A 15,485-nucleotide genomic window follows, 5' to 3' on the forward strand; every position below is an offset into this window, starting at 1 on the left:
CTGCGCCTCCGAGGACCCCCGCTGCCGCTGACGCTCCGCTTCCTCCCGCAGCCACCGCGGCAGCGCCCGGCTGCACCGACATGGCCGACACCCCCAGGGACTCGGGGCTCAAGCAGGCCCCGGCGCCGCGCGGCGACAAGGCCCCCGCCGACTTCGGCTACGTGGGGATCGACTCCATCCTGGAGCAGATGCGGAGGAAAGCGATGAAGCAGGGGTTTGAGTTCAACATCATGGTGGTGGGTGAGTGCCCGGCCCCCGGCCGCCCGCGCCGCCCCGCCCGGCTGTCCCCCCAAAGCCCCCGTGGGGACCCCGGCCCCGCCTGAGGACGCACAGGCTCCGTGGGCCGTGGGGCCGGACCCCACCCAAGCCCTGGGTGCGTGTCGCCGGGTGCACGCACGCGCCGGGAGGAGGGGCCTCCGCGCTGGGCGCGTCCCCGGGGCCCCGGCCCCCCTCGTTTAAAGCTCCCCCGCGGCGGGCAGGGCGGGGACTCTGCCGAGGCTTCGCGGCACTGTCGGAGCAATGGGAGCTGCTCGAGCCCTGGGTGGGGCCGGACCTGCACCCCCATGGGCCTGGCCGGAGGCGTCCAGCAGCGGGACCGCCTCCCCGGGACGTGGGGCCTGTGGCTTCGTCCTGCGGGTGGCCCCCAGCCCCAGAGGCTGCTGGACAGTGCGGTGGCCCCGGGGGCAGCCTCTTGTGTCTGAAGCTCCTGGGTCCATCCCCTGCGAAGGGGGCACCCGTTTTACAGGAAGCCCGAGGCCCAGGGCCATGACTGAGGTCTCCGGGGCCCCCGAGCAGGGGACACCCGAGCGGGTGTTCCCAGAACCCCAGAACCACACTCCATGCCCACTGGGGGGCCGAGGGGCCTGGGGAAACCCCCCCATGGGGTCCAACCCCAAGCGAAGGCCGCCTGGTGGCTCCTTCCCTCCCTCCCCGCCAGGGCCCCCTGCCCCGTTCCCGTGACCTTCCCGAGACGGGCTTCCTCCCACGCACAGGCCTGAGTGCTTCCTTCCTGCCCTTGGCGCGGCGAACCGCCCACCTGCCACCTCCGGTCCTCTTACTCTGCACCCTGCCACGGACTCTCCCTGGGGCCTCGGGTCCCCTCCCCGCTCCTGGTGGCCCCACAGGCCCTCGGGACACTGGGACACTGGGCGGTTGGCCTGAAGCAGACCCCGCCCCTGCAGTCCTGGGGCCGAGCCCTCTTTGGAGCTCGCCCTCTGCACCTCACAGGCACCCCAAGTGTCCGACGCCTGTCCTGCCTCCCACCGTGCCTCTCTCACCCTTGCATCGTGTCCCTCCCAGGGAGCCCTGGGACCCCGCGGGGGGGGGACACAACAAGCCCGATGTGGGTACCCTCACGCCTGGCCGGGTCTGCCCCGCCCCCTGACCTTTGCCCCCTGATTCAGAAGCCGGGGAGGGCCTGGGGAGCCCCTGCCTTCCCTACCAAGCCTGGCGCTGGGGCCCCAGCAGAGGCCGGGAGCATATGGGGGTTCCTAAGGGCCTCCGGGCGGGCTTCAGGACTGGCCTTCCGTGCGCTTGACCTGCCCCAGGAGTGGACCGAGACGTAGGGGCACCACGGAGAGCCTTGGGGCCTGGGCGGGCCTGGGGGTGGCCTGGGACTGGCTGGCCCCACTGACACCAGCGGGCAGGCCCCCCGCTGGGGACTCGCCCACCCACAGGCGCGGCAGCTGACCCGCGCGCCCCTTCCCTGGAGGCGCCCCGGCCTCATGGCCCTCGTTTACGACGTGCTGGTGCTGATCCATGGTCCTTAGAGGCGGGCCTGGGTCCCTGCCCACCTGCAGCGGCTGGAGGGGCCCAGGCACCCCTGGGCTCCAGGCTGCCCCCCACTGGCTGCCCGACCCAGAGCCGAGCTCCCAGGGGCCCTCCGTCCCGAGAGTAGTAAAGGGGCGAAGCCCCTGGAAGGCGGGGGCGCCTCGGCCCCTCTTGGTCTGCGGGTTGGGGCTGGTTTGGACCCTGGCCGGGGGGCGTTAGCTCATCAGCGAGCACCTGCCCAGGCGCCCCCCACTTTGGAGGCCCCCGTGAAGCACCCCCTCCAGGGAGCCCGCCAACCCACCTCCCTCCTCCAGGGCAGAGCGGCCTGGGCAAGTCCACCCTCATCAACACCCTCTTCAAGTCCAAGATCAGCCGGAAGTCGGTGCAGCCCATGGCCGAGGAGCGCATCCCCAAGACCATAGAGATCAAGTCCATTACGCACGGTACGCGGCGTCCCAGGAGGGCGCGCCCGGGGGAGGGCGGGGAGGAGGCTTCCCGGGACCGTGGACGGAGGGGGCCCCGCGTCATGCCCGCTTGGGTCCCCACCGAGCTGCATCGCGCCACCCTCGGCGCCTGGAGACCGGGCGCGGAGCTGCTGCGACGCCCGTCCCCAGCTCTGCTGGAGGCCAGCGGCCCCCTGGGGCCGTCACTGCCCCCCCGAGGTGCCCAGATGGGCCCAGCTGGGACAGGGCCGGGCAGGCAGGTGCTGGGGGTGGCTGGACCCCCTGAGCCCGGTGGGCTGTCCATTCTATGCAGATATCGAGGAGAAGGGCGTCAGGATGAAGCTCACGGTCATCGACACACCGGGATTCGGGGACCACATCAACAATGAGAACTGGTGAGGGGCCCGGGGACCCCCGGGAGCAGCAGTGGGGCACCATGTTTGCTGGGGACCCCCAGGGGCAGAGCCAGGGCGGGCTCCATGGCCATGCGGGTGGGTCGCCGCGCTCCTGGGGCTCCACGTGTGCTGGAGCCACGTGGCTGGGGGGTCGAGGATTCTGGCCCAGCCTGTCCACGGAAACTTGCTCTTCCCCCTCCCGCGTCTCGAGGCCCGAGTTCAGCACAGTCAGGCTGGTTTGGGAACCCTGGGATACGGGGTCGGTCCCTCTGCTCGGAAAGTCCAGCGCCCACCCCCGGGTGTGCGCAGGGAGGGGTCTCTGGGGTCCGGAAGCCGCGGCCCCTGGCCGGCTGACCCCGCCCCTCCCTGCAGCTGGCAGCCTATCATGAAGTTCATCAACGACCAGTACGAGAAGTACCTGCAGGAGGAGATCAACATCAACCGCAAGAAGCGGATCCCCGACACGCGCGTCCACTGCTGCCTCTACTTCATCCCGGCCACAGGCCACTCGTACGTCCCAGCCTCGGGCCTGGCTGGGGGTGGGGGCTGCCTGGGGGCGGCGGGCCGTGCCCGGCAGGCATCGCCTGTGACCGCGGCCCCCGGGTCTCGCGCTGACCTCCGGACCAGGCTTTTCGGCTGGTGTCTGGGAGGGCGGAGTGCGGGGGTGGGGGGCGCTCTGGCGGTTCCGGAACCTGAGCCTTGGGGGGCACTCGGGCAGGGAGACTGAGACGCCCCAGCTGGGTGCCCTCGGCAGGCTGCCGGCCCTCTCTGTGCATTTCCAGCCTGTGATGATGGTGACACAGTCCACGGACTGTGAGACGGTGGGAGGATCGGGTGCATTGATGGGTGGAGCCTGAGGCCAGCGCTGGGTGGGCTTGGGGGTCTGTGGGAAACCCAAGGCCATCCCCAAGGTCATCCGCTGAGGACCAGAAGGGTCCATTCTGGGGCCGGGAGGCTGGCCGGGGTGGGGGTGCTGGAACGGGGTCTGCGGAAGACCGCGCCACGAGCCTCGGCCCAGACCAGCCGGCCCACAGGGGTCGGGGCTGGTCCGAGGACCCTCAGCAGCTGCTCGGGCTGCTCTGAGCTTTGCCTCGGCCGTGGCCCCCAGCGTGGCGCTGGCCGGGCCAGCCAATGGGCAGCAGGCCCCCGGCGCTTCTGCCGCTTCCCCCGACACCCCTGACCGGCTGGGACCCAGTGGCAGAAGTGCCCAGCCCCCCCAGGCGCCCCTGCCCCCCCAGGCGCCCCGGCCCCCAAGGCCTTGCCCGCGCCTTGATGTTATTCTTGGTCTGGGGGGCTGGGTGGGAATATAGGGCCCACCACCCTGAGCCTGCCCGCTGCGCCCACTGGAGCTGCGCACCCCAGCCTGGTGGGTCTGGGCGGCCGGCGCACCGCAGGCGCCAAGTGTCTCCACTTCCCCGTGTCCGTCCCCCCCCCGCCCCGCCCCGGCGAAGCCCAGCAGACGACAAGCCCGGTGGACCGGCCCGGAGTGGGAGCCTTGGGGCTGGCCTCGCCCCCGGCCCCCCGCCCGGCGCAGCCGAGCCGCTTGTGTCCAGGGGCCCCCTCCCCGCCCCGCACACCCGGCTCGGCGGCGCCCCTGCCCCCCCAGGGATCCCCAGCAGACCGGGCCCCGACGGGCCCCGAGCCGCTCTCCAGCCCTGCAGGGCCCGGGCAGGCGACCCTCCTGGGTGTCCTGCCTCCCCCCGCGCCGAGCCTGATGCACCCTCCGCTTCAGCCTCAGGCCCCTGGACATCGAGTTCATGAAGCGGCTGAGCAAAGTGGTCAACATCGTCCCCGTGATCGCCAAGGCCGACACGCTGACCCTGGAGGAGAGGGTCTACTTCAAACAGCGGGTAGGCCCCGCCCCCCCCGCGGCGTGGTGCAGGAGCGTCCCTGGCTGCTCCCCCGCCTGCCCCCCACCTGCCCCTCGGCGACTCCACGTGGGGGCTTTGGCGAGGAAGGGCCAGACCGTGGGGTCACCTGCTGAGTCCCTCCAGAGAGCCAGGCCGTTGGAGAGCCCCCACTGTTCACACAGGGGGTGAAAGTCCAAACGGGACCACAGGCCGGTCCCTCCCAGCAGGCCACATGCCAGGACTGCTGGGCAACCTGAGGAAACCGAGGTGCCCGGGCTCCCCAAGACCCTCGGCCTCGGGCCACGAGGCGAGCCCTGAGCCCGCAGGTCCTGCCGCTCCATCGGGGGCCAGGCCCCGGGGCTCGGGCTGAGGGAAGGGCGGCCCACTCTGCAGTGCGTGCACCCCTGGTGGAGGGGAGGGGATGGAAAGCCACCCCTGGGGGTCGGTGCCCAGGGGCCAGGGACGGCGTCAGTTTGCGGGACAGCCCTGCGCTGGGCTGCAGGAAGCCGTGCGGGCAGGCGGAGAGCTGTAGAGGGGGTTTCTAAAAGTTTCAGCGAGGGGGAGGCTCAGGTGGGGTTGTGACAAGCTGGAGAGGAAAGACAAGGGGACCTTCAGGTTGACGGCTCCAGGGTCCCTTGGAGCTGCAGTGTCCCTTTGCCAGGCTGTCCCCAAGCCCGGGGCTGCCCCCAAGCTGCCCGGATCCTGAGCCCGGGGCTGCCCCTAAGCGGCCTGGACCCAAGTGGCTGGACCTCGAGTCTGGGGCCGCCCCCTACCTGCTTGGACCCTGAGCCCGGGGCTGTCCCCAAGCCCAGGGTTGCCCCCTAAACGGCTCGGGACCCCGAGTGGCCCGATCCTGGGGGTTGCCTCCAAGCAGCCTCGACCCCGAGCCTGGGGCTGTCCCCGACCTGCCCAGACCCCGAGCCCAGTGCTGTGCCCAAGCCCAGGGCTGCTCCCGAGCTGCCTGGACCCCAAGCAGCCAGACCCCGAGCCTGGGGCCACTGCCCACGCCTCTGTCCTCCCGACCCCAGATCACCGCGGACCTGCTGTCCAACGGCATCGACGTCTACCCCAGAAGGAGTTCGACGAGGACTCGGAGGACCGGCTGGTGAACGAGAAGTTCCGCGTGAGTGGGGCCCGCGGGCGGCCGGGAGCCGGGTGCACCCTCCCCGCCGAGGGCCCCGGGCGGCCTCCACTGACCCCCGGCCTCCCGCAGGAGATGATCCCGTTCGCGGTGGTGGGCAGCGACCACGAGTACCAGGTGAACGGCAAGCGCATCCTCGGCCGGAAGACGCGGTGTGGGCACCATCGAAGGTAGGCGGCCGGCCTCCAGGGCCAGCGTGCCCTCGGCCTCGCACACGAGGAGGCCCAGGATGCGCCCAGGCCCTGGCTTTGGGGCGGGGCTGCACCCTGCAGGGCGGTCACTGCGAAGGAGTGGCCGGGGGTGGGCGGCGCTGGGGCAGTTGTGTGTGACCTTGGCCAGTCCCCGGCCTCTCTAGACCTGGAGAAGGACGGGGCAGCGCCCTCTCAGCCCGCCCTGCCGAGGGTCCCGGAAGCCCTCGCCTTGTTTGGGGGTGTGTCCGTTTCCGGGGCTGAGTGACAGGTGGCCACCGCTCAGGCCTTAGAGCAGCAGAATCAGAGGCCAGAAGTCCTGAGCCAGGGTGTGGCCGGGCTGCTTCCTCGGGTGCCGGGCGGCCTGTGGCCGTGTCCTCCAGCCTCCCTTGCCCCCGGCCTTCCCCCGTGGCTCTGGTTCTGTCCCTCTTCTCATCGGGACCCAGTGATTAGACCTAGAGCCTGAACCCAGGGTGGCCTCACCTCCAGATCCGTACCCTAAGGTGCCCCCAGAGGCCCCTTTTCCAAAGAAGGGCCCGCACGGCCTCCGGGGGCCTAGCGTGTGGAGGGACCTTTTGGGGGACACCCCAGGCGGGATGGGCCTGGGCGCTTCCTCCTCTTCCTCTTCCCAGTGGAAGGAGAACAGGACACCTGGTGCTGACGAGCCACTTGGCTGGTGGGCCCAGTGGAGAAGGTCAGGGGTGAGAGCGAGTGGGGGGGCAAGTGCCTGGGGCTCGGCGCCCCGTTCCATGCACCCACCCTGCTGTGTACGGGGTGAGGCCCCCCCGCCCACGCACCCCCGGGCCTCAGGTTGCCCCATCCGCAGAGCGGGCACTGCAAGCCAAGGTTGTCGTTAGCGAGCGGCTGTCGCCGAGGCCACTGGAGCCTTTGGGGGAAAATTGTTTTAGGAACCAGATGGGAATGAAAAGCACGCCGCCGTGTAGCGCGTTTACTCCTCATGGCCCCCTGGGGGGAGGAGCCTGTCCCCTGACAGAAAGGAGACGCAGGGGAGGGAAAGGAGGTGCAGGGGGCGGGGCCCGGGCCCGGGGGGAGTCCCGGCTCTGGTCCTCCTGGAGGAGAGGGCCGATACATGCTGAGCCGGCACAGCCCCTCTGATGCAGGCAGAAGGATGGGGTGCCTCAACCCCCACCCCCACTGTGGGTGCTGCTGGGTGGGGGGCGGGCGGGGTGTTTCTTTAAAGCAGCCGCCATCCGGGTGTTGTCCAGCATCTGCCGCAGGCCTGGGTCCTACAGTGCTCCCCGGGCCGGGGGCCTCGATCCCAGGGGCGTCTCTTTGGGGTCCCCCTTGCGGCCCGTCTGCTGTCGCGGTCTCAGCCAGGGTTTGCCCTGGGCTCGGCCCCCTTTGGCCTCCTTGGCGCCGCTTCTTTCTTCAGGAGTCTTCTTACGAAAGGCACATTTGAGGGCTGAGAAGGGGAGGTCACGGGCCCTAGTGGGGGAACCGGGTGCGCGGCGTTCCTCTGCTGCCCCCTCGTGGCCAGCTCTGCGCACGGCAGCCAGCCTGAAAGCGGAAATCGGCCCCAAGTGAAAGCAGCTGGTTTTCTGATCCCGAGTCCCGGTCAAATGGCTGCGAAGTCCCCTGCCCTCCCGGCCCCTGGATCCTGTCGGGTTAAGAACTTGATGGTTGGTGTTTGCCCATCCCAGCATCCTTTTGTGAGGACCTCATTTGCCTGCCCTGTCTTACTTTCAAGCAGAGTTGCGCTAACCCAGAGCTCTTAAAGAAGGTACAGTGTAATAAGTGACACAATTATTTAATTCCTCTCGTGTCCCCACAAGGGACAGATGAGGAGACCAAGGGTCAGAGAGGCCAGAATTATTTGCCCATGTCTCGCAGCCAGGAAGCAGAGCTCGCCCTCCAACCTGGGGCTCCTTTCTCCCACCGAGTTAGGTAAAACGCTGTGTGACGAGCCTGCGGGTGGTTCTCGTGTGGGTGCCAGGACGTAGGCTCAGGAGCAAGAGGCAACCAAAGTCAAATCCTGAGCCCGGCCTGGCTGGGCTCCTCGGATCTGGCACAGCCCCGGGCTGGCCTCTGCCCACCTGCCTGCTTGTCAGGCAAACATCGGAGAGAAGCCCGTGGAGCCAGGCTTGAGCCTGCTCTGGCCTTTGAGCTGTGGTACTCTGGACAAATGGCTTATGTTTTCTAAGCTCTCTTTTTTAGACTATAGAAGAGGGATAATCGTACAAAACTCGAGGGGGTGCAAGGATGGCTCAAAACTGCACAAGACAGCACTCCACCCAGGGTAGCACCGAATGTCTCTTCACCCCTTCTCTGTTACCCCCGAGTCCAGGCAATGCCCTCTGTCAGCCCCCTCTAGTTAGTAAATTTTGTTCTTGCATGGTAACTGGTCTCTTTGAAATGTCCTGTTATAGAGGGGACACACACAGGCAATGTGTGTCCATACACGAGCTGTGAAGCACGTCAATAAAATGACTGTTCTGAAACCATCGCAGCTCAAGCCCGGAACATTCCCAGCTGCTCGGCGGTACCTTCCGGCTCCTCCCCGCCCCAGTAGGATCTGCATTCCCGAAGCTTGGGCTTCCCATTCTTTGAAATTTGGGGGGCCATTCTATAATGTGCACGAAGCCCCAGGCAACGCCGTGCTTGCCTTTGATCTTGAGCTGTATGAAGTGGTAACCCTCAGTGCACGGCACACACGTGCCCACGAGTGTCCTGAGCGTGTGTGTGTGAGCAGGGCGAGTGTGCAGGGGTGACGCGTGTGTGCGGGCTTTCCTCCACTGCTCGGGTCCCAGGTCTCGTCTCTCTCCCCCCCCCCCGATATCCTTCACCCCCCCATCTTTAGGCCCAGGACGTCCTTCTCCCCGGGAGGCCTCCCCTTCCCCCGAGTGTAGCTGAGACCCCTGCCTCTGACCCCCTTAGCTGACTCTCCCCCACCATCGCCTCGGTCCAGTTTTGGTGCCGTCTCCCTTAGACCAGAACCTTCTAGAGAGCGGAGCCGGGTTTCTAGCCCGGGACATGGCTGTGGCGCGGCCACCCCGTCCTCGCGCCCACCCACGGCGCCGTCCTCAGAGAAGCTGCTCTCAGCACCGGCGTCGGGGGGGCTCGGAGGGGCTGCTCCGCCGCGGCATTGAAGCCCCTTCTCTCTCTCCGCAGTTGAAAACACCACGCACTGTGAGTTTGCCTACCTGCGGGACCTCCTCATCAGGTGAGAGGCCGCCGGCTCGCCGTCCGGGGCCCTGGGTGGACGGCTGGGCGGGTGGGCAGGTGGAGGGCCCCGGAGGCCCCTTTTAAAGGCCCATTTTAAAAAAAGACAACCGTCGGAAATGAAGCAAGAAGCGAAGAACTGAGGCCGCCTGGCCGGGAGGGACCTGCCCGCCCCGGGGGCAGCGGGAGACTGGAAGGGCTGTGGGGTCCCGCTCGCCTGCCCCGCGCCCCCGCCCCCACAGGCCTGGCCGAGCTTCTCCCTGCGGGTTTCCTGAAGCGGTTGCCCGCGCACCTGGAGCTCCAGCTTCTTGGCAGCCCCCAGCTGGGTGGAGGCGGGGGTGCAGCCACCAGGAGAACACGGAGACCTTGAGGACCTCCAGTCCAGGGTCAGCACGGACAGGCCCTACCTGGCGGGGCCGATGCAGTCCCATGCCGGCCCTCCACGGCCCCTGGGGACTGGTGGTCTCCCGGGGCCTCATGGACCCCGGCCCCCCGGCCACTGGCCTGGCCCTGCTCCATCTGCTGTCTGCAGCCACAGGATAGACTTCTGGGGTGGGGGGGCAAAGCCCCAGGAGCGGGGTGGGGAGCAGGGTACCTGCCTGGCCCTGCCCCCACTGACCCCCCCTGCCCCCGCTGACCCTCGTGACCCCCACCAACCCCCATGACCCCTGCTGACCCCCACGGGCCCCACTGACCCCCGCTGACCCCCATGGACCCCTCCGATCCCCACAGGCCCCCCGACTCCCTTGGGCCCCATTGACCCCCGTGGGCCCCTGCTGACACCTGTGACCCCCACTGACCCCTGTTGACCCCTGTGACCCCCACTGACCCCTGTGACCCCACTGACCCCTGTGACCCCCGCAGGCCCCTGCTGACCCCCACGGGCCCCACTGACCCCCGCTGACCCCCATGGACCCCTCCGATCCCCGCAGGCCCCCCGACTCCCATGGCCCCATTGACCCCCGTGGGCCCCTGCTGACCCCTGCGGCCCCCGCTGACCCCTGTGACCCCTACTGACCCCCGTGGGCCCCTGCTGACCCCTGTGACCCCTACTGACCCCCGTGGGCCCCTGCTGACCCCTGCTGAGCCCTGTGACCCCCGCGGACCCCTGTGACCCCCACTGACCCCCGTGGGCCCCTGCTGACCCCTGCTGACACTGCTGACCCCCACGGCCCCCGCTGACCCGTGACCCCCGCGGCCCTGCGCCCGCAGGACTCACATGCAGAACATCAAGGACATCACCAGCACCATCCACTTCGAGGCCTACCGGGTGCGGCGCCTCAACGAGGACAACAGCGCCATGTCCAACGGCGTCCAGGAGAAGGAGCCGGAAGCCCAGGAGATGTAGGCCCCGCCCCCCGGAGCCCCGCCCCAGCCCTGCCCGCCCGCCCCAGGCCTGCCCACCTGCCCCCTTTTATTTTATATGGTTTTCTGCATTTGTCATCCTCCGTCCCTCTTCCTTGCTGCCCAGTAACAAGATAACATGCGTCATCTCGAGTGTGTTAATTCTTAGCCCACTGAGCAGGGGGCGCGTGCGCTGGGGGGTCTCGGATCGGAGGCTGGGTCTCCGGCCCTTCCCAAGGTCTGGGAGAGGCCGGGAGCCAAGAGGGGACAGGGAAGGAGCCGGCTTCCTGTCCGCCAGCCCTCCTGCCCAGGTGGGTGCTGGCCGCTGCAGTGCGGAGAGCACGCCCCGGCAGCACCTGCGCCTCGCCCACCCGCCTGCTCTCCCTCCGGCCCTGGGGCGAGCCTGGTGGGCCTGCAGCCCCTTCCTCCCCCTCCCCCTCGCACCCACACTTGGCCCCACCCACCTGCTCCCACGGGACAAGAGCTAACCCCACGAGTCGTCAGCTGCCAGTTGCTTAGACACGGGGAGGCCGTGGGCCACTGCCGCCCGCCCACCCCGGAGAGAAAGTGCCTTTAACTCAGCGTCCACAGGAGCCAGCCGGCCCGGGACGGGAGCTTGCAGTCCTCTCCCCACCGTGACCCCCTCTCGTGGCCACCGCCAATGGAACTGTCGGTGCCCGCCGTGATGCCATTCGATTGACGACTGAAAGGAAGGAGAGAAGGTGCTGCCTTCCCACACTGGAATTTTGGGAAGGTTCCAGCAAGTGCACCTGGTAGAGAAGGGGTGAGGCCGGGCGGAGCTGGTCAGTGCCTGCCTTGCCGTGTGTGACGGGGCAGGTGTCTGTCTGTCTGTCTCTTTAGCCTTTGGATCAACCCAGGACGCTCTGGCTAAACCTGCTCTGGGGGTGTTAGCAAGCCCCCGGGAGCCTGCCGCACCCTCGGGTAAAGGGGCCAGTGCAGCAGCTCCTTTTGGATAGAGGCTTCCTGGAACCCTAATACCCCCCTCCTCCCCCCCCCCCCCGGCTGGCTGACCCCGGGGCCCCCGGGAGGTGGGCGGCCAGGCCAGCCTGGGACACTTGCGTTGCCTCAATGTGCCTGGGTCCCCTCCGCCTCACGCCCCTTGTAAAGACCCCTAAAGGGGCAGGGGCGAGGGGGTGGGGTGGGGTTGGTCCTTGGCAGGGCCGCAGAGCGGATTGACCCCGCCCCGGGGACCGCCGTGCCTGGTCAGTGGCCACAGGGCTCCCTGCCCACTCCTGCCTGCTCCTGGGGAAACCGAGACGTCCAGCCCAGGCTGGTGGACGACACACATGGGCGCACATTGTCATTTGTGATGGTGGCCCCAGCACATGAGACACACCCAGGGGTGCAGAGGGACCCTAGGATGTGCAGCGTGTGGCACAAATGCCACCTGCAATGGGGTTTTGCTTCCCTGCCCCCCAAGAGAGCCAGGTGCCCCGGCCAGACTCTTTAGGGAAACGTTTACTTGCTGACTTGCCATATTTTTGCCAAAGCCGCCAAGACGTTGAAGGAAATGTCTGCTCCCGTGTCCGGCCGGGACCCAGGGCCCTTGGCCAGCCCCGGGGTTGCCCATGGACTTCAGCAAGGCAGGGGAGGGCAGAGCTTTCCTTCTTTGTAATCAATTTTGAGAAGAGGATCGTTTCATTGCGATCTGTTCCACAATGGCCTTTTGCTACGTGCCTCCCGAGAAATTAGTCTCTTTTTGTATAAATAACAAAATGTCGAAAATGTATTTCCTGAAATAAATGTTTCAAATACAAACCCAGAAGGCTCTGGAGTGGGGATTTTTTCCCCCCTTTTCGGCCGCAGAAGCGCAGGTGTCCTTCTTGTCTCAGGACCGGCCTTGGTCAGGTGCTGGACAGGTGCACAGAGACCAAGGTCAGGCCAGTTTGCCCCTGAACTCCAACCACAAGAAAAGCCCCTCCTTGGGGATCTGTGATCCCAGCGCAGTTCCTACACAGGATTCACCAGCGTAAAGACACCGTGAAGGTGACAGCAGGGGGTGGTTTCATCTCCTTAAGGAAAAGAAATGAGTTTCAGGGACTTTAGAAGCACCGGTTTGCGGGCAGGATTGAGACGTGCGTGGCTGACCTGTCCTCACTCATTAGAAGGTGGGCTGGGGATTCCAGCCGGGCGGTTCTGCGAGATGCTTCCTTTAGTGTATCCTTGGGAAGAATCTTTTGGAATTGTTGGCACTTGGCAGCAGTTTTGTATCCACCTAACTCAGAGGGAATGTGGCCCCGGAGCCTAGAATTCGAGGGGCTTTTCTCCGTCCACTGGCCCTGGGCAGAGCAGGGTCCTCGGGTGGGATGGGGGTGTCCTGGTGGGCCCCCCGGCCCCTCCCTCCATCCTAGCTCCTAATGCTGCTGTAACAGGACCCCAAGTGGGGGCGGGGCTTAAACAGCAGACACTTGACTGATGGCTCTGGAGACGGGCAGTTCGAGGTCGGGTGTTGCCAGTCTGCTCCTTTGGAAGGCTCCGGGCTCCTCCAGTCTGCCTCGCCTTCCCCGTCCACCCTGGTCGGCCTCCCTCCTTTCCTTGTACTCCTGCAAAGACCTGTTTCCACGTAAGGCCACGGCTGAAGTTCCAGGTGGACGTGAGTTGGGGACCCTCTTCAACCCATGGCACCCACCGTCCCATCGTCTTGGGACCTCCAGCACACCCGGGCTGCAGGGGCCGTGGGGGGCCAGAGGGAGAAGGCCCGACTTAGCCCAAAGCTCTGGCTCGCTGAGCCGCCCACAAACCCGGGGGCCTCAGGATGGCCCCGGCGCCTCTGGGCCTCTCTGCCCACTTCTGGTGGGTGGGTGGGCTTGTTCTGGAGAAGGGAACTGACCCGGACTCCGTGGGTGGTCCCGCACAACCTCTGCCTCCAGGTGCCAAGGCGTGACCCCGAAGGTTCGTGGGCCACGGGCGCCAGCCCTGGTGCCGTCGCCGCTCGGGTCCCGGGGCTCTGGCCATCTGCCTGCTCGGCAGTTCCCCCACCTTGCAGCCAGCCCCCTCCCCGACCCAGAGTGGACCCCGTGCTCACCCCCACCGCCCGTCCCTCTTGGGAGGGAGCTGCCGACTCTCCTTGCCAGAACGCAGCGCCTTCTCCAAGGCCTGGTGTCACATCAGAAATGGCCAGGTCCGGCGCTCAGGAGTCCCGCCCCTCTTCCGCCTGCCCCAAGGGGTCCACTTACTGCGCCCTGGGTCCCCTCACCCCCATGTCTGGCCAGCTCCCTGGTCCTTGGGCTGCTGCCAGCTCGTTGACCAGTCTGGCTCCGGGACCAGGAGACCCAGCCCCACCCACGTGGAAGCCTACGGCGACGGGGGCCTCCTCCCACCCGCCCAAGCGGAGCCTCTGCCCTAGAACCAGGTTGACCAGCTGGCCCACTTAGCCCGGGCAGGGGTGAGCCCCAGGACGCAGGGTGCTCAGTGCCGAAGCCAGGGCAGTCCCAGGCTGGTGAGACCAGCCCCCACGCCGCCCTGACCCTTCTCCCGGCTCCCAGGGACCCGGCCTCAGACTTATCCCACCCAAGAGTCTCCTCAAAGGAGCCGGGTGGTCCAGGCCAGCCCGTCGCCGAGGTGGAGCCTGGGAGGAGCAGGAAGGTCGGAGAGCGAGTGCCGGCCCAGGAGGCGAGCTTGGGAAGTGGGAAACCCAAGAGGCTGCAGGGACCGCGGGTGCTGCCTCCTGCCCTGGACTGCAGCCAGCGACAAAACACCCACAGGCCCCTGTGGACCTGGCCCGGTCGGAGTCCCCCGAAGCTCCATAGCCCCCGCAGGTTCTGGGGTGCTGGGGCCCCGCCTTGGTCCTCCCGGGGAGGAAGCCACTAGAAACCAGGCAGTGAGTAAGAGCTGTTCCCAGGGGCTCCTTTGGGATCTCGATCTGTGGATTTCTCCCAGTTTTAAGCACTGTTTTCTGACTACCACGGAGTCTGGGCAATGTAGAAAATGTGAGAGATTCCGGGGGAAAAAAGCACCACCGAGTGAAGAGCCCCTCCCGTGCGGCGTTATGAACCCAGAGGAAACGGCCCCTCCCCGTGGCTTTGCAGCCCCCTTGCTTTGGTTTGAGGGAGACTCGGGGTTTGGGGGTGCTGGTGGGTTGGGAGGTGAGGAAGGCCTGGAGGAGACGGGCTGTGGGGAGTGGGGAGGGAACGGGGCTGGTGAGTGGGCCAGACCCCCGTCGGCCGTGGAGGAGCTGAGAGCACCCACGGGTAGAGACTCTGGGTGAGACCCCAGGCTCTGCTCTGCCCGGGTCCCAGCCCCCACCCCCGCCCGCCATCAGGGGCTGTGGAATGCCACCCACTCGCCCCAGCCCGGACAACGGGGAGCTGCTGCGGCCAGGAGCAGGCACCCCCCCTCCCCACCCACCCCCTGCCCCTCTTTCCTTGCCATCACCCCTCTGCCACATCCCCCTTCTCCTCTCTGCTCTCCCCTCCCCTCATGCCCCCGTGGAAGGAAGAGGGGGAAGAGGCTTCCATTTAGCTAGGGGGAGGGCGGGGGGGGGCTCGTTTCCTGGGGAGCGGGGCGGGATGGCCCTCCAGATGTGTGCTGCGGTGGCCAGGAGGGGCTGAGGGGGAGGACAGCTGTGGGGTGGCCACCCACCCCCGAAGCCAGCATGGGGTCAGGGGTGATTAAAATGTCACTCCTGTGGAGCCAAAAACTGCATTCTCCTTTCATCCCCTGGGGGCTGCGTCCTTGAAGTCCAGGATGGGGGGTGGGGCACTGCAGACCCCAGCCCGCCCACCGCTCCTGCAGTCTCGGCCTTTTCCAGAAAGTACAGTGCTCCGGTTTTCCTGCCTGCTGGTTGTAGAAAACTTGAGAAACAGTGAAAAGCAGGAAGAAGCACAACGAAGAAGTCCCACCATTCTGAGGCTGAAGTGTGGGTGTGAAAAACGTACATATTTTAAGTGCCTTGATGAACTTCTGTTATCATTTCTGTTTTTCGAAAATTAAGCACCTATTGTACGTATCATTGTGTAACTTGCATTTTCACCATTAGTGAGATTTTTGATGTCATTATGTTGGGTTTTTTTGGTTGGAAGAATTTTTTTTTGTTACAGTATCAAAACTGGTTTTATTTTTAAAAGTGCAGAATATGTGTACAATTTTTAAAACTGTGAAATATTTAATGCATTTCAAATACAAAAATGTTCGAACATGTTATGAAACAAAGG

The 15,485-nt window shown here is 66.5% G+C and overlaps 1 protein-coding gene across 1 annotated transcript in view; it reads left to right on the top strand.

Moving 5' to 3' along the window:
- SEPTIN9 (septin 9) overlaps positions 1 to 12,097 on the top strand; it is an 80,528-nt gene extending 68,431 nt beyond the window's left edge. Inside the window, 10 exon segments of the mRNA XM_058284798.1 lie at positions 52 to 240; positions 2,085 to 2,213; positions 2,527 to 2,608; positions 2,981 to 3,118; positions 4,341 to 4,458; positions 5,487 to 5,526; positions 5,529 to 5,581; positions 5,672 to 5,748; positions 8,897 to 8,968; positions 10,180 to 12,097. Coding sequence (XP_058140781.1) covers positions 52 to 240; positions 2,085 to 2,213; positions 2,527 to 2,608; positions 2,981 to 3,118; positions 4,341 to 4,458; positions 5,487 to 5,526; positions 5,529 to 5,581; positions 5,672 to 5,748; positions 8,897 to 8,968; positions 10,180 to 10,315 — 1,034 coding nt within the window. The 3' untranslated portion in view covers positions 10,316 to 12,097.
- Positions 12,098 to 15,485: the final 3,388 nt, after the last annotated feature.

The sequence above is a fragment of the Dasypus novemcinctus genome, chromosome 21 (assembly GCF_030445035.2).
Source record: "Dasypus novemcinctus isolate mDasNov1 chromosome 21, mDasNov1.1.hap2, whole genome shotgun sequence".
Taxonomy (NCBI): Eukaryota; Metazoa; Chordata; class Mammalia; order Cingulata; family Dasypodidae; genus Dasypus; species Dasypus novemcinctus.